Source organism: Lampetra fluviatilis, chromosome 63 (genome assembly GCF_964198595.1).
Source record: "Lampetra fluviatilis chromosome 63, kcLamFluv1.1, whole genome shotgun sequence".
Classification (NCBI taxonomy): domain Eukaryota; kingdom Metazoa; phylum Chordata; class Hyperoartia; order Petromyzontiformes; family Petromyzontidae; genus Lampetra; species Lampetra fluviatilis.
The window spans coordinates 3852626-3878921 of record NC_136337.1 but is presented as its reverse complement, the minus strand read 5'-3'; the positions used below and the strand labels follow the sequence as shown (position 1 = coordinate 3878921).

At 51.6% G+C, this 26296-nt stretch overlaps 2 protein-coding genes across 2 annotated transcripts; one reads left to right on the top strand and one right to left on the bottom strand.

The window, feature by feature from the left end:
• Nucleotides 1-932: 932 nt before the first annotated feature.
• Nucleotides 933-15754, bottom strand: LOC144951584 (cyclin-dependent kinase-like 1). Its single transcript, XM_078881858.1, has 8 exons — nt 15636-15754; nt 13605-13832; nt 9639-9760; nt 8418-8490; nt 6246-6336; nt 5449-5649; nt 4591-4673; nt 933-3799 (listed from the first exon to the last, which is right to left on the bottom strand). Exons 2-8 carry the CDS (start codon nt 13818-13820, stop codon nt 3398-3400), a joined length of 1188 nt encoding a protein of 395 aa, XP_078737984.1. The 5' UTR covers nt 13821-13832; nt 15636-15754; the 3' UTR covers nt 933-3397.
• Nucleotides 15755-16780: 1026 nt separating this feature from the next.
• Nucleotides 16781-21653, top strand: COX14 (cytochrome c oxidase assembly factor COX14). The gene is made up of 3 exons (XM_078881873.1): nt 16781-16829; nt 19351-19396; nt 20795-21653. Exon 3 carries the CDS (start codon nt 20800-20802, stop codon nt 20977-20979), a length of 180 nt encoding a protein of 59 aa, XP_078737999.1. The 5' UTR covers nt 16781-16829; nt 19351-19396; nt 20795-20799; the 3' UTR covers nt 20980-21653.
• The last annotated feature ends 4643 nt before the right edge of the window (nt 21654-26296 follow it).

The window sequence follows — 26296 nt, the reverse complement described above, 5'->3', positions numbered from 1 at the left end:
CGACCACGCGATCAAACACCCGTTACTATGTACAGCGCCTCGCAGGGTGCGTTTTGACGGGGTGACCAATAAAGTCTAAATTGGTCCGTAATAAGGTAGGGAGGGGCTGATAAGGGGTTGACAGGTATGAGAAAGTGTTTTTGTGGAATGAGTGGTGGGATGAGTGGTTGCGCGAGAGTGAAGAGGTGAGCGTCTTTGTGGGAGGAGTGGTGGGATGAGTGGTTGCGTGAGAGTGATGAGGTGAGCGTCTTTGTGGGAGGAGTGGTGGGATGAGTGGTTGCGTGAGACTGATGAGGTGAGCGTCTTTGTGGAATGAGGAGTGGTGGGATGAGTGGTTGCGTGAGAGTGATGAGGTGAGCGTCTTTGTGGGAGGAGTGGTGGGATGAGTGGTTGCGTGAGACTGATGAGGTGAGCGTCTTTGTGGGAGGAGTGGTGGGATGAGTGGTTGCGTGAGACTGATGAGGTGAGCGTCTTTGTGGGAGGAGTGGTGGGATGAGTGGTTGCGTGAGACTGATGAGGTGAGCGTCTTTGTGGAATGAGGAGTGGTGGGATGAGTGGTTGCATGAGAGTGATGAGGTGAGCGTCTTTGTGGAATGAGGAGTGGTGGGATGAGTGGTTGCGTGAGACTGATGAGGTGAGCGTCTTTGTGGGAGGAGTGGTGGGATGAGTGGTTGCGTGAGTGATGAGGTGAGCGTCTTTGTGGGAGGAGTGGTGGGATGAGTGGTTGCGTGAGACTGATGAGGTGAGCGTCTTTGTGGAATGAGGAGTGGTGGGATGAGTGGTTGCGTGAGACTGATGAGGTGAGCGTCTTTGTGGGAGGAGTGGTGGGATGAGTGGTTGCGTGAGACTGATGAGGTGAGCGTCTTTGTGGGAGGAGTGGTGGGATGAATGGTTGCGTGAGAGTGATGAGGTCGGGGGGGGGGGTGAGGTGAGACAATCATCCCCTTTGGGGGTCGATAAAACGAGTACCGCTTTGCGGGAAGTCGACAGCTGTTTGCGCTCTACGGATACCGAGGTTGACGCACGCCACAGGAATGTGGAATTTCCACCGCTGGCTTAAAGAGCCACCCCATTGCTCTTTTGGTGCTGGGAGGAATGTGGAGTGCAATCACACACACACGTCCAGCTGTTATCACTTTATACAAATAGAGACCTTTTACACTAACACACTACCCGCACATCCGATTAGAACTGTTGGCTACGTACGGAGCGAAACAAGTTCAACATAAACAAGAGACCTTCATTTAAATAATAATAAGAAGAAATGTATGCTACTTCATTTAAACCATCCAATCACAGGCGGCGCAGTGGACTCAACACCAGAGGTCGCAAACGGGTTTTGATTCCTTACCCGTACCCGGCCGCACCAGGGTCGCAAACGGGTACCCGTACCCGGCCGTACCCTACCCGTACCCGGCCGGGTATCGGGCAGGGTACGGGCAGGGTACGGGTAGGGTACCTGATTGCGACATCTGGGATGAAGCCATGTTGCAGGCGCGGGTGGGTTGATTCTAGGAACTTGAATTGTGAGAAGAGACAAGACGTTGGGAAATGAGTGACAAACGGTGACTCACCAGTGACTCACGGCCTACCCGTACCCGGCCGCACCAGGGTCGCAAACGGTTACCCGTACCCGTACCCGGCCGGGTACGGGTAGCCGGGTATCGGGTAGGGTACGGGTATCGGGTACCCGGTTGCGTCCTCTGCTCAACACCCGTCAAGTTGTGGGCTTGGTCGGGAGTGGCCGGGATTCTCTCGCGTTATTCGCCACGAGGGATACGCTGGTGAACGGAAACATTTCACGGGACAGCGACATTGGCCCTACGGACATAGCACGTGCAGACGTGTGCTCAACATGCTTCCAAAGGTTCGAGAAGCTCTCTCCATCTTGCTTTCTCGTCACTTTCTCTCTCATCACTTTCTCTCTCATCACTCCATCTCTCATCACTTTCTCTCTCATCACTTTCTCTCTCATCACTCCATCTCTCATCACTTTCTCTCTCATCACTTTCTCTCATCACTTTCTCTCTCATCACTTTCTCTCTCATCACTTTCTCTCTCGATGCAGTCGTCGCGTAGATTTCCAGATACGATTCGCAGAGAGCCAACATCGCGGACAGCCAAGTGCATGACTAACAAGGGAACGCCGTACGGGCAAGTCCCTGTCATGCAGCCAACCAACATCTACCCACAATTAGTCATGTTTGCATAGACCACAATACCTGCAGTCATAATGCAAACAAAAAACACAACTCTGATAATGTATGCACTGTCCTTGAAGTTGATTGGTCCACACCCGAGACAGCTTTCCTTAGAGCCTAGTCTCACATGGGTTGGGGACCAGATGACGCCAAAAGGCGCACAACTCAAAGACAATGCACCATCAGAGTATGAGAGCTCGGGGTAAGCATTTACACCATTGGTACCTCATTTGCCAGTAAAACATTATGATAATTGGGTTTTTACCCTTTTATCTGGCAACAAAACTGACACCTTTTTTACAACAAGGTGTCAGATAAATGGGTAAAAAAACAATTATATTTTTTACTGGCAAATGAGGTACCAATGATCTACCCACAAATCGTGGCCTCTACAAGGCGCCTTCAATTGCACCCGCACTCGGCTCCGCGGTTGGACGTGGGACAACGCCGTTGGCGTTGCCGTTTGCGCGCCCATCGGCAGGCAGCTGACGTCGCGCGGTGGCGTCGTGGCCACCGTGATTTTGCGCGCCCCTTCGGAACGCATCCATCACCGCATGAAAGCGAGCGGGGGGAAGAGAGAGAGAAGAGAGAGGAGAAAAAAAAAAAAAAAAGACCCTGCATCCACCGTGGTGGGAAGTCAGCAGTGGTTCGGTTTGCGTGGGTCGCCTCGTCCTGCCACAGGAACGTGGAATTTCCCACCGCTGGCTCGGGGGCTGTAAACAGGAGTCGAGTGCTGCGGTCCAAGCGCTCGGCAGAGCAGGGCGGAGACGCCAACGCCGAAGACGCGGGACGTGAGCGCGGCCTCGTGACGTCACGGAGCTAACCGCCACGCGTCAGTCGCAATGCGCCCGCTTCTCATCGGATCCCGCAAGCCGAGCGGGTGGGGGTTGCAAGCGGTTGCGAGCGGGGGGGGGGGGGGGGCGGCGTTCATCTCCGGTAGAGGCGGCGGGTCGAGTCAGGGGCATTCCGTCGGACGGGGCGAGCGGACCAGGGACGAGCGGTGGCCCTGGTGGGTGGCGGTGGTGGTGGCGGTGGCGGCGGTGGTGGCGACGGTGGTGGTAGCGGTGGTGGCGGCGGTGGTGGTGATGGTGGTAACGGTGGTGGTGGCGACGGTGGTGGCGGCGGTGGCGGTGTTGGTGGCGACGGTGGCGGTGGGTGGCGGTGGTGATGACGGTGGTGGCGGTGGGCCACTTCCTCTACGACTTGGGCGCCCGCATGAACGGGGTGAGGCAGAGCGGCGGCGTGGGCGGCGCGGGCGGCTGCGGTGACGAGGTCGCCGCGTGCGCCGCGTTCGGCGCGTTGATGTCCGGCAGCCGGTGGTTGTCGTACTTGTTGCCGTTGCCGGCGTTGTTGCCGTTGTGACGCGCGGCCCCGCCGCCGCCGCCGCCGCCGCCGTGCGTCTTCTTGCCGCCATGCGCCACTAGCGGCAGGCGGCCGTGCCGCTCGAAGCGCCGCCGCTCGCCGTCCCGCTCCGCCAGGTAGGGGTGGCCCAGGAGGCCGTCGCAGGCCGCCCGGTCGGCGGGGTCCATCTCCAGGCAGCCGCGCATGAAGGAGAGCGCCGCGGGCGACGCGCACGGAAAGCGCGACTCCAGCGGCTCCTGGCGGCGCGAGTCGCGCCCGAGGGGCAGGATGGAGAAAGCGTGAGAGGTGGAACGCGACTGCTGCTGTCGTGCTTGCGTTAGGTGTTGACTACCACGCCTGGTGTGCAGGAGGTCGGGGTTTGATCCTGACCCTGACGCCTGCTGCTGTATATTTGGAGTTTGCGTGTCTCTCTCCCCATGGCCAAAATAATCGAAATAGTCTCAACGCACGTTTCTAAATGTGGAGGGAAAAACTGGAGGACCCGGAGAAGAATCCAAGCGACCACGGGGAGAGAGAGAGAAACACTCCAAATATATAGCAGGGTTCATACTCTTAGGTTTTTTCGGTAAAGTCACGTAGGTAAAAAATAAATAATGAAAACAAATAATAAAATCATTTACGAAATAATAGAAATAAAATAAATCACGACGTTTCGGAGGCAACACAAGCTTCCGTCTTCAGGTGGAACCGTCACAGCACGATTGCTGTATCACCACCGCCACCACAGCAATTGTTTGATTTTTATAGATTATTATTATTTATTTTTTACCTACGTGACTTTACCGAAAAAACCTAAGAGTATGAATCGTTGCAGTCACGAAAGCTTCAAATCTAGAATATATAGCAGGGTCGGGATCGAAGCCGCGGCCTCCTGTACACCAGGCGAGATAGTTAACATCTCCTAGCCACTGTGATGAGAGAGAGACCGCAACCTCCAAATATCCAGCAGAGGTCGGGATCGAACCCACGACCTCCTGTACACCAGGCGAGATAGTTAACATCTCCAGGTGTCTCTGGGTCCACCCACCCGTGTCTCAGGCTCAGGGATGCTCAGCCCGCTGAAGAACTGGTTCGAGCTGAAGATCTGCTGGTGTCGTGGAATGAGGTCTCCTGAAGGACAACATTTGATCACTCGGTCATTCACTCAGTCCGTCATTCACAACCGACGACTGCACTAAAGCTCCCGGGGGGGGGGGGGCGGGGGGGGGGGACAATGACCCGCAGTCCCGATTAAAACGAGCGATCGGTAAAAAATAAATATGTAATATAAAATAATAATGAAAATAATCAGAATCGAGCAAATGGAGAATTTGTGAGCATCTCAAGAATCCAACGACGGCCGTGCAGTATCCCTAGCAACGATGAAAAATATACGCGAGTGTGCGAGCGTGCTAGCGAGCGTGGCAGTGTGCGAGCGCGTGTGCTAGCGTGCTAGCGAGCGTGCTAGCGAGTGTGCTAGCGAGCGCGTGTGCTAGCGTGCTAGCGTGCGTGCTAGCGTGCGAGCTAGCGAGCGTGCTAGCGAGCGCGTGTGCTAGCGTGCTAGCATGCGTGCTAGCGAGCGTGCTAGCGAGCGTGGCAGTGTGCGAGCGCGTGTGCTCGCGTGCTAGCGTGCGTGCTAGCGAGCGTGCTAGCGAGTGTGCTAGCGAGCGCGTGTGCTAGCGTGCTAGCGTGCGTACTAGCGAGCGTGCTAGCGAGCGTGGCAGTGTGCGAGCGCGTGTGCTCGTGTGCTAGCGTGCGTGCTAGCGAGCGTGCTAGCGAGCGTGCTAGCGAGCGTGCTAGCGAGCGTGGCAGTGTGCGAGCGCGTGTGCTAGCGTGCTAGCGTGCTCGCGTGCTAGCGAGCGCGTGTGCTAGCGTGCTAGCGTGTGAGCGAGCGTGCGTGTCCGACCCTGCGTCGTGCGGATGAGGTGCAGCTGATCGACGTCTGATCGGCCCGGCCACAGAGGCTCCCCGGCCAGGAGCTCGGCGAAGACGCAGCCCAGCGCCCACACGTCGACGGCCGGCCCGTACTGCGTGTCGCCCACCAGCAGCTCGGGGGCACGGTACCAGCGCGTCGCCACGTAGTCCGTGTACTCGTCACCCGGTCCCGCTACAACAAGCACAAATGGACCCCCCGCCATATAGCATTAGCTTGTGGGGCGAGTGCTATTAGCACGTATGTACCGTACGTATGTTGAACTTCATTCGCGTCGTACGTGCTAATCAGAAGTGCAGGGAAAGGACAGCAGACGAAATACATGAAGCGGTTCTTCTACGGAAATGAGTTTCCGATCTAGATGATGATTTAAAATTGCCATATAGCTTCCAATGGCTTCCTAATATCGGAAGGAAGAGGCGTTCCAGACGGCCGCAGAAGCGCATCTGAAAGCGCCGCGCGATGATGCAGTGACCACTGTCTTTGTTTGATGAATGTTGGCACGGCAGACGATGGAGTTGGGTTGCCAGAACCATGCCTGGGCTGCCTTGTTATCCTCAGCGGCGATGTTTTACACACTGCACCAGGTACTCATCATTTGAGGTTGAGTCGACCTAGCGGAGGCCCAGGACCGGTTCAAATAATCGTCACTGGTGTTGGCCGTGAGCGCGAATCGAACTCGGGTCGCCGGGTTTGTCGTGCAGCGCGCTAACCGCTGCACCACCGCTCCCCACAGGGTGAGTGTGTGTGCGTGCGTGCAGGAAACTCACTTAGCATGCGGGCAAAGCCAAAGTCACAGAGTTTGATGATTCCCTGCTTGGTCACCAGGATGTTCTCTGGCTTCACGTCACGGTGGATGCACTGCCGCGGCAAATACGCACCGAACGTCAACACGGCGGTGCAACATGGCAACACGGCAACTCGTCGCGTCAACACGGCAACACGGCGCGACAGCTACCCACGCCAGAGGTCGCAAACGGGTTTTGATTCCTTACCCGTACCCGGCCACACCAGGGTCGCAATCGGGTACCCGTACCCTACCCGATACCCGGCTACCCGTACCCGGCCGGGTATCGGGTAGGGTACAGGTACCCGATTGCGACCTCTGGGATGAAGCCATGTTGCAGGCGCGGGTGGGTTGATTCTAGGAACTTGAATTGTGAGAAGAGATAAGACGTTGGGAAATGAGTGACAATCACAGGTGACTCACCAGTGACTCACGGCCTACCCGTACCCGGCCGCACCAGGGTCGCAAACGGGTACCCGTCTACCCGTACCCGGCCGGGTACGGGTAGCCGGGTATCGGGTAGGGTACGGGTATCGGGTACCCGGTTGCGACCTCTGACCCACGCCTGCCGCTCCACCACGCCCACCCCGTCACCGTCACCGCCGTCGCTGCCTTCACTGGCTAGCGGCGGCCGCGCGCTCCTGGAAAGTTCTCGCAGCAGGCGGCGACGTCGCTGCGACGTGCAGTCCCAGTCGCTTTACACGTTTCATCGGCCGTTTTATTGGCCGCGAGAGTAAGCCGGAGGACAGGGGTGAAAACGAACTAATTACACGCGGAAGGGCGCCCCCCCCCCCCCAGTTAGGAATCGAACCCGAGGCCGTCGTGCTGCGAGCAGAGGTCGCAACCGGGTACCCGATACCCGTACCATACCCGATACCCGGCTACCCGTACCCGGCCAGGTACGGGTAGCCGTTTGCGACCATGGTACGGTCGGGTACAGGTACGGGTAGGCCGTGAGTCACCGGTGAGTGACCGTGTGTCACTCATTTCCCAACGTCTTGTCTCTTCTCACAATTCAAGTTCCTAGAATCAACCCACCCGCGCCTGCAACATGGCTTCATCCCAGAGGTCGCAATCGGGTACCCGATACCCGTACCCTACCCGTACCCGGCCGGGTACGGGTAGGGTATGGGTACGGCCGGGTACGGGTACGGGTAGGGTACGGGTACGGCCGGGTACGGGTACGGGTAGGGTACGGGTACGGCCAGGTACGGGTACGGGTACGGGTACCCGTTTGCGACCCTGGTGCGGCCGGGTACGGGTACGGGTAAGGAATCAAAACCCGTTTGCGACCTCTGGCTGCGAGGCACGAGCGTGACCACTGCGCCACCCTGCCGCCGTGATTGTCAAGAGCTGGAATTTAGCCAAATTATGCGAAACCGAAATTGTATCTCGTAGTTTGTTTTTTTTGCAGTCATTGCTGACCTGGATAAGAGATCAACTACCTACACTTCAGAGGCTGGTTCATGATGATCATGTGATGCTAATGCTGCTGATACTGCTGATGATGCTGCTGCTGATGATGCTGCTGCTGATGATGATCACAATAACGGTGAAGCCATTGTTGATTGGGGCGTCACGGTGGCTAGGAGATGTTAACGACCTCGCATGGTGTGCAGGAGGTTGTGGGTTCGATCCCGACCCTGACGCCTGCTGTGTATTGGAGTCCTCCGGTTTCTCCCTCCACATTTAGACTCAACATGCGTTTAGAGCATTCGGCTGCTGTAAGTTTCCACGTGATTGCCAGGTCGCTTCTGAAATAGAGCTGTATAGCTCAGTGAGCCTTACTAGATAAACTCAAAGTAAAAAAAAAATAGTTTTACTGCTGATAAGGATGCTGATAATGCGGCTGCAGATGAAGAAGACAAAGATGTTGCTGCGACTGCTGATGATGCTGCAGCTGCTGTTAAGAATCATTTTGTCTCTACCGCTGATGCTACTACTACTGCTGCTGCAGATACAGCTTCTTCTGCCCGATTATGCAAATGCTGCTGATGATGAAGATGCAACTGCTGCCGATGCTGCTGAAGAGATGATTCGATTGCTGCTGATGAAACATGCTGCCGATGCCGCTACAATAGCCGACGTCCCCTGCTACTGCTGCTGCTGCTGATGATGATGATGAAAGATCTCACTGTGTGCCGGAGAGACGTACGTTGTGCTGGTGACAGAAGCCGACCGCCTGCAGAGTCTGGAACAAGATGTTCTTCACTTGGGGCTCGGGGACCCTGCAGGCAGACAAGGACACGGGTATCAATGAAATAGAAACACAAATCTAGTATACTTAGAAATGTTATGTAATACAACAGAGAGTCGGATAACATAACAGTCAACACCCTACCTACCAGGTAGGTAGGTAGGGTGTTGGTAGGTATACCTGATAGGTAGGGTGTTGACTGTTATGTTATCCGACTCTCTGTTGTATTATATTACATTTCTAAGTATACTAGATTTGTGTTTCTATTTCATTTATACCTGATGATGATTGCTTGTGTTGCAATCGAAACGTCGTATGCTAGTATTTAATTTATTATTTTATCTTTATACGTGACTTTACCGAAAGAACCAAAGAGTAATTCCTGCAGTCACGAAAGCTCCAAATTAAGTAAGGACATGGGGGTCTGTTAGAGCAGCACTGGCCACAAGAGTGTGGTCATCCTCGCAGCAGTAGCAGCAGCGGCAGCAGCAGCAGCAGCAGCGGCAGCAGCAGCAGCAGCAGCAGCGGCGGCTTTTGGGTGGCCATCGAACAAAGACGGTCACTGCTGCATCGCGCGGCGCTTTCAGATGTGGCCGTCTGGAAGGCTTTGCCGTCCGATAATAGGAAGTCACTGGAGCTATATGGCACTTTTAAATCATCATCTCGGTTGACGAACTCATTCCTTCAGAACTGCTCTTTGTGTTTGGTTTGTTATCCTTCTTGCGCACCTTCCGTTCACACAGTTGGCTACGTACCGTGCAAAAGAAGTTCAACATACACACACACACCTTCATAGGTGCTCTCTAACAGCACTTGCCCCAAATGTCTATTAAGACTATACGGGGGATCTTTGTCTTCGTGCGTGTGTGCGTATGCGTGTCGGGGAGCGGTGGCACGGCGCTTAGCGCGCCGCGCTACGAACCCGGCAACCCGAGTTTGATTCCCGTCCGATTATCTGAACCGATCCTGGACCTCCCCTAGGTTGACTCAACCTCAAATGAGCACCTGGTGCAATGTGTAAACATCGTCACTGGGGAGACAAAGGCGGCCCGGGGCGTGGTGTTGGCCACCCACCCCCTCGTGTGCCGTGCCAGCCTTCATAGGTGCTACTCGCTAACAGCACTTGCCCCAACAGACTGTTGAGGCTACACGGGGGATCTTTGTCTTTGGTGTGTTTACCCGTGGGGGTGTTTGTCCAGCTCGTTGAGGACCGTGTGGTCGCAGTACTCGAACACGAGGTGGAGCCTTCTCTTCTTGCGGAAGACCTCAAGGAGATTCACCAGGTTCGGGTGCTTGAGTTGCTGGAGGCAAGAGGGTGCAAAGCAACGTTCAAACACACGGCATCGTTGTCTGGAGACCCCATCAGAGACCGCTCTGTCTGTGTCTCTCTGTTTGTGTCTGTCTGTCTGTCAGTGTCTGTCTGTCAGTGTCTGTCTGTCAGTGTCTGTCTGTCAGTGTCTGTCTGTCAGTGTCTGTCAGTGTCTGTCTGTCTGTCAGTGTCTGGTGACCCCCTTGTGCGTGTATTTGTGGAGCTCAATGCAGGCAACGCCTGTCACAGCACACGAACACATTCACACATGGGCTGGCTAATCCGATTCCATCAACAGCCGTTGCCAGGTGCCCCCCCTCCGCTCACCGCGCTGCGTTGTCTGCTGTGCGCGGTCTTAAATAACAAGAACAAAAAACCCCAACACAACACAACCCCACGCTCAACCTGTTTGCGCTCGGGGCACGGAGCCCACGCACGGGATGAGACGGCGTCGTCCCGTGTCTCCAGTTGCAGATGAGAGGCTCCAAACAAATGAAGGGGGGGGGGGGCGATGGGAGGGGGAGGAGGTTCCTTGCCGCGTTGTGTGAACGACCCGCCCCCCCCGTTCCGCGGCGTTCACGCAAACCTCGCGGTCAACGTGACAAATTCATCGTAATCAGGCTTCCATACTCTCGGCCAGAGGTCGCAACCGGGTACCCGATACCAGTACCCTACCCGATACCCGGCTACCCGTACCCGGCCGGGTACGGGTACACGTTTGCGACCCTGGTGCGGCCGGGTACGGGTAGGCCGTGAGTCACTGGTGAGTCACCGTTTGTCACTCATTTCCCAACGTCTTGTCTCTTCTCACAATTCAAGTTCCTAGAATCAACCCACCCGCGCCTGCAACATGGCTTCATCCCAGAGGTCGCAATCAGGTACCCGATACCCATACCCGGCCGGGTACGGGTATCCGTTTGCAACCCTGGTGCGGCCGGGTACGGGTAAGGAATCAAAACCCATTTGCGACCTCTGCCACCCGCCCTGCAACTTGCAGACGTCTCGGAGCGGCAAAGGGTGAATGAGCGTTTGCGCGTGGGGAGAAACCGGAGCACCCGGGGAAAACCAGCGCGTGCAAGGGGGAAACACTCTATCCCATACAGACGGGACAGGCGGAGTCCACAATTTTGCTGTACCGCATTCTCCTGGGCAGCCGGGTTAAGGGTAGAGAGTTTTTTTGCAACATACGTGTGCGACAGAGGTCGCAAACGGGTTTTGATTCCTTACCCGTACCCGGCCGGGTACGGGTACCCGTTCCCTACCCGTACCCTACCCGAAATGAGTGACAAACGGTTACTCACCAGTGACTCACGGCCTACCCGTACCCGGCCGCACCAGGGTCGCAAACGGTTACCCGTACCCGTACCCGGCCGGGTACGGGTACGGGTACCCGTTCCCTACCCGAAATGAGTGACAAACGGTTACTCACCAGTGACTCACGGCCTACCCGTACCCGGCCGCACCAGGGTCGCAAACGGCTACCCGTACCCGTACCCGGCCGGGTACGGGTAGCCGGGTATCGGGTAGGGTACGGGTATCGGGTACCCGGTTGCGACCTCTGGTGTGCAATCCGCCAACCCAATGCCTCCACAGTGCACTGGATTACCGGCGTGCAAAGCCGTCACCATCACCACCGCCAGGCTCCGTGGCTGCGTGACTCAGAGACCCTGCGGGTTCAAGCCCCTGGGGTTGGGTGTCTTAGAGTGTCTCCAACTACAGCAGTCAGCAGCCAATGAGATTGGCTCTCTAATCCCCCCCCCCCCACCCCCCTCGGCACACGCCTCTCCGTTGTATGATGTTGAAGCAGGGCCCGTATCACACCATACTAATTGTAAATCGGATAAGCAGCCATACAGCCAATGAGCCTGTGGTCAAAGGTCGACTGTTGTGTCAATATGACCGAGATATCACGAGGCTCAAAATGACACCTCATTCAGTGAAATTGATGGAGTGGTCTCGCAAGAGCTACCCGAACACACAGACAGCACCAAAATTTAATTTGATGACAAATAAGCTTCACAAAAGATGATTCGCGTCCATGATCATTCTCTCGTTGAAAAGCAACCCGGGTGTTTGTCATTGCCCGGGTGGGGTGGGGGGGTCAATGGACAGGCAGCCCTGTTTGAGAGTGTTTGTCAAGTCCCGCACCAGGCCCTCTCTGTGTCTCTTCAAACACGGGCCTGCCACCTCTCCTCCACTGCCCAAAAAGAAAATCAATGCTCACATCGAGGGTTGCCGAGAGAACACGAGGCTGCAGATGGTCCGCACTTTCAGACGAGTGTCCGTGCTGCGTGCAAGGGAAGGTCAGAGCTGCGGGGATGCGTGGCGAGGTTGGCATCGCTCGCCATCGAGCGCAGATGCGGCAGCTCAATTCCCACCACAGGTTCACGTGGGAAAACGCTAAACTGAGACAATGCCAACTTTGTAAAACACAACGATGAAGGTGCAGCGCTCTGACCGTTCGCTTGCATCATGGAGCCGAGTCTCAATCCTGAGACCCGGTCTCCTGGAGCCGAGTCTCAAACAAAACTCCGACCCTGAGACCCGGTCTCCTGGAGCCGAGTCTCAACTGAGACTCCGATCCTGAGACCCGGTCTCCTGGAGCCGAGTCCCAACTGAGACTCCGATCCTGAGACCCGGTCTCCTGGAGCCGAGTCTCAACCAAGACTCCGACCCTGAGACCCGGTCTCCTGGAGCCGAGTCTCAACGAAGACTCCGACCCTGAGACCCGGTCTCCTGGAGCCGAGTCTCATCCAAGACTCCGACCCTGAGACCCGGTCTCCTGGAGTCTCAACCGAGACTCCGACCCTGAGACCCGGTCTCCTGGAGCCGAGTCTCAACCGAGACTCAGACCCTGAGACCTGGTCTCCTGGAGTCTCAACCGAGACTCCGACCCTGAGACCTGGTCTCCTGGAGCCGAGTCTCAACCGAGACTCAGACCCTGAGACCCGGTCTCCTGGAGCCGAGTCTCAACCAAGACTCCGACCCTGAGACCCTGTCTCCTGGAGCCGAGTCTCAACCAAGACTCCGACCCTGAGACCCGGTCTCCTGGAGCCGAGTCTCAACCAAGACTCCGACCCTGAGACCCGGTCTCCTGGAGTCTCAACCGAGACTCCGACCCTGAGACCCGGTCTCCTGGAGCCGAGTCTCAACCGAGACTCAGACCCTGAGACCTGGTCTCCTGGAGTCTCAACCGAGACTCCGACCCTGAGACCCGGTCTCCTGGAGCCGAGTCTCAACCGAGACTCAGACCCTGAGACCCGGTCTCCTGGAGCCGAGTCTCAAACAAAACTCCGACCCTGAGACCCGGTCTCCTGGAGCCGAGTCTCAACCAAGACTCCGACCCTGAGACCCGGTCTCCTGGAGCCGAGTCTCAACCAAGACTCCGACCCTGAGACCCGGTCTCCTGGAGTCTCAACCGAGACTCCGACCCTGATACCCGGTCTCCTGGAGCCGAGTCTCAACCGAGACTCCGACCCTGAGACCCGGTCTCCTGGAGCCGAGTCTCAACCGAGACTCCGACCCTGAGACCCGGTCTCCTGGAGCCGAGTCTCAACCGAGACTCCGACCCTGAGACCCGGTCTCCTGGAGCCGAGTCTCAACCGAGACTCCGACCCTGAGACCCGGTCTCCTGGAGCCGAGTCTCAACCGAGACTCCGACCCTGAGACCCGGTCTCCTGGAGCCGAGTCTCAACCGAGACTCCGACCCTGAGACCCGGTCTCCTGGAGCCGAGTCTCAACCGAGACTCCGACCCTGAGACCCGATCTCCTGGAGACGGTCGCCAGGACCGAGCGAGTGAGTGTCTCCTCCCGTCTCCTCGACCTGCGCCGCCCACCTTGAGCATGCGAATCTCGCGCAGCGCGATCTTCTTGATGAGCGGGTCCTCCTCGGACTCGACGAACTTCTTGATGGCGACGACGTGGCCAGTGTCGCGCGCGCGGCACTTGAACACGACCCCGTAGGAGCCCTCGCCGATCTTCGCCAGCTTCTCGTACTTGTCCATGGTGCTCGGTGGCTTGATGCAGCGCGCTGGGGGGCTGTCCCGGTGCATGACTCCCACACTCTGGGGGGGAGGGAGGGAAGCGGGGGGGTTCAGTGTGAAAACCACCATGGCTAGGAGATGTTAACTACCTCGCCTGGTACACAGGAGGTCGTGGGTACGATCCCGACCCTGACGCCTGCTGCTGTATATTTGGAGTTTGCGTGTCTCCCTCTCTCATCATCATCACGGTGGCTAGGAGATGTTAACTACCTCGCCTGGTACACAGGAGGTCGTGGGTACGATCCCGACCCTGACGCCTGCTGCTGTATATTTGGAGTTTGCGTGTCTCCCTCTCTCATCATCATCACGGTGGCTAGGAGATGTTAACTACCTCGCCTGGTACACAGGAGGTCGTGGGTACGATCCCGACCCTGACGCCTGCTGCTGTATATTTGGAGTTTGCGTGTCTCCCTCTCTCATCATCATCACGGTGGCTAGGAGATGTTAACTACAGGAGGTCATGGGTTCGATCCCGACCCTGACGCCTGCTGCTGTATATTTGATGTTAACTACATCGCCTGGTGTACAGGAGGTCGTGGAAACGATCCCAACCCTGACGCCTGCTGTCTGTATATTTGGAGTTTGCGTGTCTCTCTCTCTCTTCCCGTGGTCGCGTGTGTATATATGTGTGTGTATGTGTGTGTGTATGTGTGTGTGTATATATGTGTGTGTATGTGTGTGTGTATGTGTGTGTGTATATATGTGTGTGTATGTGTGTGTGTATGTGTGTGTGTATATATGTGTGTGTATGTGTGTGTGTATATATGTGTGTGTATGTGTGTGTGTATGTGTGTGTGTATATATGTGTGTGTATGTGTGTGTGTATGTGTGTGTGTATGTGTGTGTGTATGTGTGTGTGTATGTGTGTGTGTATGTGTGTGTGTATGTGTGTGTGTATGTGTGTGTGTATGTGTGTGTGTATGTGTGTGTGTATGTGTGTGTGTATGTGTGTGTGTATGTGTGTGTGTATGTGTGTGTGTATGTGTGTGTGTATGTGTGTGTATGTGTGTGTATGTGTGTGTGTATGTGTGTGTGTATGTGTGTGTGTATGTGTGTGTATGTGTGTGTATGTGTGTGTGTATGTGTGTGTATGTGTGTGTGTGTATGTGTGTGTGTATGTGTGTGTGTATGTGTGTGTGTATGTGTGTGTGTATATATGTGTGTGTATGTGTGTGTGTATGTGTGTGTGTATGTGTGTGTGTATGTGTGTGTGTATGTGTGTGTGTATGTGTGTGTGTATGTGTGTGTGTATGTGTGTGTGTATGTGTGTGTGTATGTGTGTGTGTATGTGTGTGTGTATGTGTGTGTGTATGTGTGTGTGTATGTGTGTGTGTATGTGTGTGTGTATGTGTGTGTGTATGTGTGTGTGTATGTGTGTGTGTATGTGTGTGTGTATGTGTGTGGAGCACAGTGGGGAGCGGTGGTGTAGTGGTTAGCGCTACGCTGCGCTATGAACCCGGCGACCCGGGTACGAATCCCCGCTCACGGCCAACACCGGTGACGATTATCTGAACCGGTCCTGGGCCTCCCCTAGGTTGACTCAGCCTCAAATGAGTACCCGGTGCGGTGTGTAAAGCTTACCACTAGGGAGACAAAGGCGGTCGGGCGTGGTGCTGACCACCCACCCCCTCGTGTACCGTTCCGGCTTTCATAGGTGCTCGCTAACAGCACTTGCCCCTACAATCCGTTAAGGCTACACGGGGGATCTTTGGCCTTCCAACCCAGCAGTGGATGGAGCTTGTGGCTGACGACGATGCCAGCGATGATGATGATGGTGGTGACAGCGACGCAAAGTACAAATCAGTGTGGATGCTCTCCGCTTACCGGCCCCCCCCCCTTCTTCAGTGTCGCTCCGACATCACGGGACGCCGTGGCCGTGGCCGCGGATGGCCGTAGCTCGCGTGGTGCCGGAGTTGTTGTTGGTGGTGGTGGTAGGGAGGGAGGGGCTTGACGGGTGACGTCATCACGCACGTCATGTAAGGCGCGTGGCCCCTTCTTCGTACGTCATCACGCGCGCCATGTAAGGCGAGTGGTCCTTCTTCTACGTCATCACGCACGCCATGTAAGGCGCGTGGCCCCTTCTTCGTACGTCATCACGCACGTTATGTAAGGCGAGTGGCCCTTCTTCGTACGTCATCACGCGCGCCATGTAAGAAGCGTGGGTACTCGGATGACGTCATCACGCACGCCATGTAAGGCGAGTGGTCCTTCTTCTACGTCATCACGCACGCCATGTAAGGAGCGTGGGTACTCTGATGACGTCATCACGCACGCCATGTAAGGCGAGTGGCCCATCTTCGTACGTCATCACGCACGCCATGTAAGGAGCGTGGGTACTTTGATGACGTCATCACACACGCCATGTAATGAGCGTGGGTACTCTGATGACGTCATCACGCACGCCATGTAAGGAGCGTGGCCCTTTTTTGTACGTCATCACGCACGCCATATAAAGAGCGCGGTTCTTTTGATGACGTCATCACGGATGCCATATAAAAGTTATTGTTTTTGTGAAGACGTCATCACGACAATCACGCTATTTATAAGGCGTGCGTGAAGACGTCATCGTGCACGCTTTCGTGTCCAGGTGACGCCAACACGTCGCATGCCAACCCGGCTGTTGTCTAACTGACGTCATCGCGCAACACTCCAACTTGATGCTGTATATAGGTGACGTCTTCACGTCCCATGCCAAACCGGCTGTTGTGTCTAAATGACGTCATCGCGCAACACTCCAACTTGCTGTTGTATCTAGATGACGTCATCACGTCACACCTCAATTAACAAATTGTCAATCATACTGTGCGGTGTCTTCAAAGGGATACGTCTATAATAGACGACGTTTCGGACGACGACTCTTCTTTTACACAACATCCTCACATCGATGACGTAGGCTCACACGAAGTGGGCGTGGCTCTTGTTTCGATTGACCAATGGGCGCGCGGCTTACATCGGGGGAAGCGGCGCGCGCTGAGGAGCCAATCAGACGCGAGCTTTCTTCGTGACCGCTGGAGGGAGGTAAGCGTGTGTTACGCGTCAACTTCAGGCGGCTTTAACTTCCATTTCTTTATAATTGTTTACGAAATGTACGTTTAACTATCATTGTCCAGCGTAGCACCCTTTACTCTATCGCCACGCATCATTATATATAACTTATTTGGCGCCAATAAAAAAAGTTGTCGGTCTCGTAGCTTTTGCCCCTGTCGGACATGGAGAGTTAACCGTGGGCCTACGCTAGGCTCCCGGCTTTGCTGTTTAGGCAAGGGCGGGAGGAGGCTGTCCCGTACTATTGCAGATCGTTCATGCCTCGCGCTCTCACGGTGACAGTAGCGACTCGCATGACTTCTGCTTGCGTGGGATTGTTATATATTTAAAGAGGTACCCATACCTGTCAACCCATACGGTTTACCCCGTATTCGTGAACAGGGAAATGTGAGTGTTCATGTCCTTACGCCGTAATAGCCGTTTCAATACGGGCAACAAATGTTAATTCTAGATTTGAAGCTTTCGTGACTGGCAAGGATTCATACGTAGGTAAAACAATTGTTTTCAAATTGTTTTACCTACGTGACTTTAACGAAAAAACCAAAAAACATAAATGTTTTTGTCTATTTGTTTGTGTTTCTCTCCTTGTGATGGGACTTTGTAGGATGAGATTTATAAGGGCACGGGGTGACCAACAAGGTCTGAATTATTCTTAGGTTTTTTCGGTAAAGTCACGTAGGTAAAAAATTGTAATTAATAAAAGTAAAATAAAATAAAAATCAGGTATAAATGAAATAGCAATTTAATAAATAAAATAGAAATTTCATAAATGAAATAGAAATTTCATTTATACCTGATGATGATTGCTTGTGTTGCAATCGAAACGTCGTGATTTTTATTTTATTTTACTTTTATTAATTTTATTTTTTTACCTACGTGACTTTACCGAAAAACCCTAAGAATACGAATCCTTGCAGTCACGAAAGCTTCAAATCTAGAAAAGGTCTAAATTGCTCTGTAGTAAGCTAGGCACTGCTAATGGGTTGACAGGGTTGTATTACGATCCTGTACATTTAGTTTTGGTCTGTAATGAGATGGGCACTGATAAGTGGTTGACAGATATGGGTACCAGAGCAGTTGCCCTCACCACTCGCTCGCCCGCCAGTTTTCAGTTTTTATTTATTTGGAATAACCCTGTGAACCATTCGGCTCTTGATTCGGGTGCAACCGCAACAAACAATACAATTAAAAGATACATTTTAAAAAAATTACTGTACGCAAATTGAAACATCCCCTACAAAAACAATAAAATCTTCCAGAAAAAGCACCATTTGTTTATGCTGCGTACAAACATGTGCAAAAAAAATCCCATTGTTATGTTAGATCACAATAACTAATCATAAATATAGATAAAATGTTGAAGTATAAATCTATACTACATCAAAAAATCGGGCTAAACTAAACCTTTCTAGAAATTACTCAAATAATGCTGTAAAAACAATGCAACAGTGATCATAAGAAATGTGATTGAAAGTTTCCAATAGCGACATACATAACATAGATTACTAAAGCTAGCATCCTTAGCTAGCTGCATGAGTTTAATCCGAACGCCAAAGTTTCGCCACAACGCCACGTGCTGTCACTCATCGGTCTCACGCCACGAGCTCTCCACTCCACTAACTCATAGTCGGTCAACCCCTTATCAGTGCCCGACCTTATCACAGGCCAATTCAGATCTTATTGGTCACCCCGTGCCGCTTATACATCTCAACGTTCTTCCTACAAAGTCCCACCACAAGGGAGAAACACAAACAGACATTTTTTTTGTTCATAATATAGGTTTTTGGGTCAGATCGCGTTATTTATAAATGTGTCGTAACCCTCCACCACCCGACACGGCCAAACAGTAAAAAATGTGTCACGTTTTCAAAGGACAAATTAATTGACTTCGTTAGCCCACCGGTGTGCTGAACAGAGAATCAACAGCATTTTAAAATTTGAGTAGTACGACGTTTCGCTGATAATTACAATCAGCTTCATCGGGCAAGAATGGTGAAGCTCTCCTGTTGCTTCCGGTCTTAAATAGAGCAGCATCAGGGTGCCGTCATCATTTAATTCAATTCAATCTGGTGCAGTGATTCGAGGCAAGGAGGGGGAGGGTATTGTAATTATATAGATGTTTTGTTGTTGCCCGCATTGAAACGGCTGTACGTCGTATGGATCTGCAAAGTCAATTCCTCTGTACAAGAATACGGGGTAAACCGAATCGGTTGGCAGGGAGTGCAAACGAAACATCGACACGCTCAGCTCGAGGCATTGATCCGCCTGTGTGATTCGGCACATAAGGCAAGGGTTGGTGAATGACGCAACGATTTCTGATACGCTCAAATCCACTGTTGTTCGAGGTTAAACTTTGTTTTATTGTAACAGGTATGAAGGCCCCATTGAGCTGCTATGTATCGCTTTTTTCAGAATCACAAATGGTATCTCAACGACGTGGCTTATCACTTGGATAATGTAAAGCAATAACGCTGTTATTGTTATTGCATTTCAGTGCACGGTTTCCCTTGCCGACCACAAGACGTTTCCTTAAAGTCACAGTGAGTAGGCATTTTTTTGTTGTTGTTTAACACTGACGTTATTTGACGCCGTGGTGCAAGTAAATGTCATAACATTTTAAACATTGCCCGTCATCACTGGTGTTAATTGTCTTAAGTGTTCAAAGTTCGCACGTGTGTGTTTGTGTTTCACCGGGGCCCGTGTGTTTTTATTTTGTCACGCACTCTGGATTTGCGGGGTTTTTAATTGGCACCGTCGCCGTCTGGTGGAGTGGTTGGGTATTGCAGATTTATACTCTGGTTCTTTCGGTAAAGTCACGTAGGTAGAAAAATAAAATAAAACAAAAAATAATTTCTCACGACGTTTCGATCGCTGGATTATATTCAGCAGTTCCACTGCTGGATTATATTTTTTCCGTCTGAGGACGACCGCTTGTGTTGCGATCGAAATGTCGTGATAAATTATTTTTTTTATTTAAAGCTTTCGTGACTGCAGGGATTCATATTCTTGGTTCTTTCGGTAAAGTCACGTAGAAGGGAAACAATAAAATAAAAATAAATTTTTTTTTAATCTTTTTATTATTTTATTGTTTCTCTTCTACGTGACTTTACCGAAAGAACCAAGAATATATTTTTATGTATTTAATTTTTTTACCTACGTGACTTTACCGAAAGAACCAAGAATATAGTATTATTTATTTATTTATTTTACCTACGTGACTTTACCGAAATAACCAAGAATATATTATTTTTAGTTTTATTCGATTTTCTACCTACGTGACTTTACCGAAAGAACCAAAGAGTATGGATTCCTGCAGTCACGAAAGCTTCAAATAAAGATATTGCAGTTGTGTAACAAGCCGCAATCGTCAGAATAACCGTTTCATAACAAAAAGTAGTTCCCGCACATTTTTTTTATCCGGGATTTAGTGTTAAGATTAAGGGTTAGGGATTGAGGATAAGAGTTTGGGGTTTCGGAATATACTTATGGGTTCAGGGATAAAGTTACGGGTAAAGTTTAGGATTATGTTTAGAGTTTACGATTCGCGTTCGGGGTGGAGGTTAAGTGGTTAGTAAGATTCATATTGCATGGGAGTTGATCGGCAGTTTTTACATGTTCGCATCGAGTTTCTATGTACGTACGTATGTTGGATTTTTTTCGCACCGTATCTAGCCAACTGTGCTAATCTTAGGTGCGGGGCAAGGACAACCAACTAAACACAAAGAGCAGTTATCTAAAGAAATGAGTTTTCAAACTAGATTATTTAAAAGTGTATTGCTTCAGTGGCTTCCTAGTATCAGAAGGAACAACGAACCAGACGGCCACAGAGTTTGGTGAGAGAGCAAGTGGACTGCTACAGGGACAGCTTGGCGAACATCTGAAATGCTGTCAGTGGCGAATGATTCACACGTGGCGATGCATTTGTTTTTGTTGCGCAGAGATCATGACGGGCGGTGGCAAGAAGTTGGTGGACGTGGGTTACCGCATCTTCTCGGGTTCCATGATGTTGCTCACGGTGTACGGCGGGTACCTGTGCAGCGTGCGCGTCTACCGTTACCTGCAGCGCCGCTCACACCTGCGCGCCGAGGTTGAGCGGCTGGCGCTGGAGGATCTGAAGGAGTGAAGATGGTGGCGGGCGCCCTGACAGGGGTGGGGGGGGGGTGGGCAGAGTTCGTGACCTTTCCTGGGCGCCGAGAACGAGGCCGCCCCCTAATGTGACTCTCGCCCTTCCCTGCTGAATGTCTCCACTCGGCTCCCTTCGCCTGCGACCGGGTTTCCCCAAAGCCATTCTGGGAAGAATGTCTTAACCAAGATTCAAGTTCTCCCAGATGGACACATCATCGTTGTCATTGTCAACATCATCATACACCTCTCAGATGTGTTTTCAGATTGTGCCGCACTAAAACGTCGGGCATCACGCAAAACAACATGCGCTACAACCCAAACATGTCGGAGAGCTGTACAACACAATCACGAAAACCTACACGGTTGTATTATTGTCTTCGATATAATAATAATAATATATTGACAATTACTTAACCAGAAAATTCTCCCCGAGTCCTGCTTGCTTGGGATATTTGGCGAATGGCTTCTTTTGAGTAGTCTTGCTTTGTTTGTGAGTGTACCAGAGTGGGATGCTGCCATGGTGTAAGAGCACGTGGCACTTACAATCTACAGGTCGCCGGTTCGATTCAATCGCACGGCGCGGCAGTTGAAACAATGGCGCCGGTTTCTTTAATTAGCCACCTCTTCTTCTTGGTTCTTTGGGTAAAGTCACGTAGAAGGGAAATAATAAAATAATAAAAATAAAACAATAAAATACAATTCTCACGACGTTTCGGCCACAACGCAAGCAGCCGTCCTCAGGTGAAAAACAGGTCTGTCGGAAAGACAGCGTCTGAATGAACACCACCAAGCTTGGCAGCGTATATTTAAGCTGGGTTACGTGACTTTACCGAAAGAACCAAGAAGATGAATCCCTGCAGTCACGAAAGCTTTAAATCGAAATTTACCCACCTCTGTCCATCAAGCGGCAGAAATGGGTAAACCACAGTTGATCGGCAGGTTGCATGCGGTGAAAAAAACTGTGGGTAGCCCCTACCCAGGGCCGCCACGGTGGCGAGATGTTAACTACCTCGCCAGGTATACAGGAAGTCGTGGGTTCGATCTTGACCCTGACGCCTGCTGTGTATTTGGAGTGTGCACGTTCTATCTCCCAGTGGTCGTTTGGATTTTTCTCCAGGTCCTCCGGTTTTCCCCTCCACGTTTAGAATCAACGTGCTTTTAGAGTAATTGGCTGCTATAAATTTCCACGTGATACGCCACTTCGTTGAGCTATCATTTGTGATGACCAGGTCGCTTCTAAAAAAGAAGGTGTATGGCCTTACCTGGTAAAATAAAAGTTTACGCTTCCAAGACATCTGATCAGTGTGGAAGAATAGGACAAATATCCTCAAGAGTTGTGCAAAGTCACGCTGAAATTCTGCTTCACAGAAGGCCTGTCAGAAACCTGCTGGCCATGCTGCCATTGTAGCTTCACAGCTTATCAAGTACATGTCGTGCCCTTCATCAATCCACCGCTGGATGTGGCCTCTGCATGCCATACGGATTGTGAGGTCATTTACCCATACTTTACCACGCTGCTCTTGTGAAAAGGTGGGGAGCAAAAAATGTACAAAATAACCGTGAATTTTACTGCACTGCCTGCCACATGGTCCTGCAGCCGACTGTGGCAACTTGGTGTGCATATTAGTTACTCATCTGAGCACTATCCATGCCCGGTTGTGCTTAGCTTCTAAGATTTTTCTTGGAAGAGCGAATGCCGATAGGATCTCTCGTGGCCACGCTAGGGATCTGTGGTTCAAAATATTTGCGGAAAGCCAGCGTTTCGTATTAATGTATCAAGTGTGATTGATACACAATCACCGCACGACCATCCAGAACGGAACTCTGGACGAAAATTATTCCTTTCTCATCTCCTGAACTGTGTACTGTAAGTATACGTCATTGGTTTTGCTAATAAACATAACTTAATGGGAGATATTATTTCTGATTTGATTTCTTTACGATGTTATTCTCAATATTGGTTGCATTTATGCGTGCCTCATGATGGTCCGTTGACTTGTACCATATGGCTACTAATGAATACTTTTACTGGTAGGAACCACCTGGTTCCACCAGCCCACAGGGGATTATTGTGTCCGTCCGTCGTGCATCTAAAAATAGGAGGGGTGGGGCTGGGTGGGGAGGGGAGGGTGGGGGGGTGGGAGGAGTGGGGCTGGGTGGGGAGGGGCTGGTCACCCCGTGGCGCCCTTATAAAACTCAACGTTTAACCTACTCACGCCGGCTTGTGCACGCCCTCACAGTCGGCCATATTTGCGGAATACACCACGCCGCCGTTGACCCTGGTCATTGACCAAGCAATCCAACGCTCCTACTAGCTCCCTCCGCAGGAATGTGTTTGTGCCACCTGCCTTACCAAATTGCTTACACTACTGGTAAACTTTAAGATAGGTTTGGGAATGCATGGTCTATGAATTCATATGGCCCATAGCCACGTGTGCAGCCTACCACTCTCAAACGACCCACTATCTCAACATGTTATTTTACCAGGTAAGGCCCACTGAGCTATATAGGTCTTTTCAGAAGCACCCTGACCACAAATGATAGCGCAACAAAGTGGCTTATCACGTCGAAATGTATAGCAGCCAAATACGTTAAACGCATGTTTCTAAATGCGTTGGGAAAACCCGGAGGACCTGGAGAAAAATCCACGGGGGAAGAAAGAGAGAGAGAGAGCGTTGGGATCAGGATCAAACCCACGACCTCCAGGCGAGGTAGTTAACATCGTCACCGGATCGTCCCAATCTATCCACTCCTGCGAGCATGCTGGCAGCAACGCTAATTTTAGCGCCCTTGTCGCCTCGTCTTTTTAAATACTTTATATTAAGTTCACTTGGTTGCTTGCTTAGGACCGTGCAAATCTTTCGGTCGTTTTTTAACCCACTTCCCGTGATCCAATCGAGCTGACATTTTGCACACAGACTCGTTGTGCGTGATAATTAATGTTCGTGAAAATTTTTTTCCAAAATTTTACACTTTTTAGGACAAAAATATTATATTTAATTACCAATTGCTTAATGGTGCATTGCAATCATCTGACCCATAGGTGGGAGCCATCTCAAGCCAGAGGACGAGAGGACTCTAGCCGCCACGCATATAAAGGATTTATAGTGAAAAACGTTGTTTTTACGGGTTATACTTGCTAGTAGTTGTGAATGCACGGTAGAAGCATGCAGTCAAAGCGCAGTCAGAATTAGTTGTCAACGAATGTGTGAAATTTCGATTTAAAGCTTTCGTGACTGCAGGGATTCATCTTTTTGGTTCTTTCGGTAAAGTCACGTAGAAGGAAAATAATAAAATAATAAAAATAAAACATCATAAAATAATTCTCACGACGTTTCGGCCACAACGCAAGCAGCCGTCTTCAGGTGGAGAACAGGTCTGTCAAGCAGACTCTGTCTAGACTCTGTCTACTTGACAGACCTGTTCTCCACCTGAAGACGGCTGCTTGCGTTGTGGCCGAAACGTCGTGAGAATTATTTTATTATGGTGTATTATTTTACTATTTTCCTTCTACGTGACTTTACCGAAAGAACCAAGAAAACGAATGTGTGGCCTCACCAAAAGTATTTGAAAGTCCTGCGTGTACAGAGGACATCGCTAGAGACGCTGCATCTCAATGCACTCCAATCGGGTTAAATATGCAGGTCATTGCTCTCAAGGCCAATTCATTTGTCTCTCGCTCGCCTGAGTTAAATACAAGATGTAAAAGCGAACCCCAAAGTGCTCTCGCTTGTTTAAAATTGAGGGACGTCAAAATAAAGGGGCGACATTGACACGTGTGAATAATTAGTCTTAAACAGAGCTCGCACTGATGAAATAAAGGACATCAACATGAGAGGGCGAATATTACCCAATGTAGATGTGTGTGTATATATCGAGAGTGCCTTCATCCAAGGCGTTTCGCACCAATTTTGGGATGGTAGCGGTTGCGATAAAGAGCGGGGTTATTGGTAAAAGTTGTGGTGTAGTTATGGTGACAGGAGTACAGGCGGGAGAGTTTAAGGAGGGGTTGTGGGTAGGGTGAGGGTTAGTGATAGGGGTAGTGAGAGGGGTAGGAGAGGGGTAGGGGTGGTGATAAGGGTTGTGAAAGGGGTAGGGGTATTGGTAAGGGTGGTGATAGGGGTAGTGAGAGGGGTAGGAGAGGGGTAGGGGTGGTGATAAGGGTTGTGAAAGGGGTAGGGGTATTGGTAAGGGTGGTGATAGGGGTAGTGAGAGGGGTAGGAAAGGGGTAGGGGTGGTGATAAGGGTTGTGAAAGGGTGTAGGGGTATTGGTAAGGGTGGTGATAGGGGTAGTGAGAGGGGTAGGAAAGGGGTAGGGGTGGTGATAAGGGTTGTGAAAGGGTGTAGGGGTATTGGTAAGGGTGGTGATAGGGGTAGTGAGAGGGGTAGGAAAGGGGTAGGGGTGGTGATAAGGGTTGTGAAAGGGGTAGGGGTATTGGTAAGGGTGGTGATAGGGGTAGTGAGAGGGGTAGGAAAGGGGTAGGGGTGGTGATAAGGGTTGTGAAAGGGGTAGGGGTATTGGTAAGGGTGGTGATAGGGGTAGTGAGAGGGGTAGGAGAGGGGTAGGGGTGGTGATAAGGGTTGTGAAAGGGGTAGGGGTATTGGTAAGGGTGGTGATAGGGGTAGTGAGAGGGGTAGGAAAGGGGGGTAGGGGTGGTGATAAGGGTAGTGATAGGGGTAGTGAGAGGGGTAGAGAAGGGGTAGGGGTGGTGATAAGGGTAGGGGTATTGGTAGGGGTATTGGTAAGGGTGGTGATAGGGGTAGTGGGAGGGGTAGGAAAGGGGGGTAGGGGTGGTGATAAGGGTAGTGATAGGGGTAGAGAAGGGGTAGGGGTGGTGATAAGGGTAGGGGTATTGGTAGGGGTAGTGATAGGGGTAGTGATAGGGGTAGAGAAGGGGTAGGGGTGGTGATAAGGGTAGGGGTATTGGTAGGGGTAGTGATAGGGGTAGTGATAGGGGTAGAGAAGGGGTAGGGGTGGTGATAAGGGTAGGGGTATTGGTAGGGGTAGTGATAGGGGTAGTGATAGGGGTAGAGAAGGGGTAGGGGTGGTGATAAGGGTAGTGAAAGGGGTATTGGTAGTGATAGGGGTAGATATAAAGTGGACCATGACTCCACTATAGTCAGCACACCGGTGTAATGAACTACTTATTCATAATTCGTTACTGAACTAGTCACGAATTATGGATAATATTGTTCGCGAAAGCCTACGTGTTAAACTGACGCATTTATATTTACCCCCAAAAAAAACTTAATTGTGGATAACATCATCAGGCGATTTTCCAGAAGTGGGTTTTACTGCTGAAGTAAGTAACTGA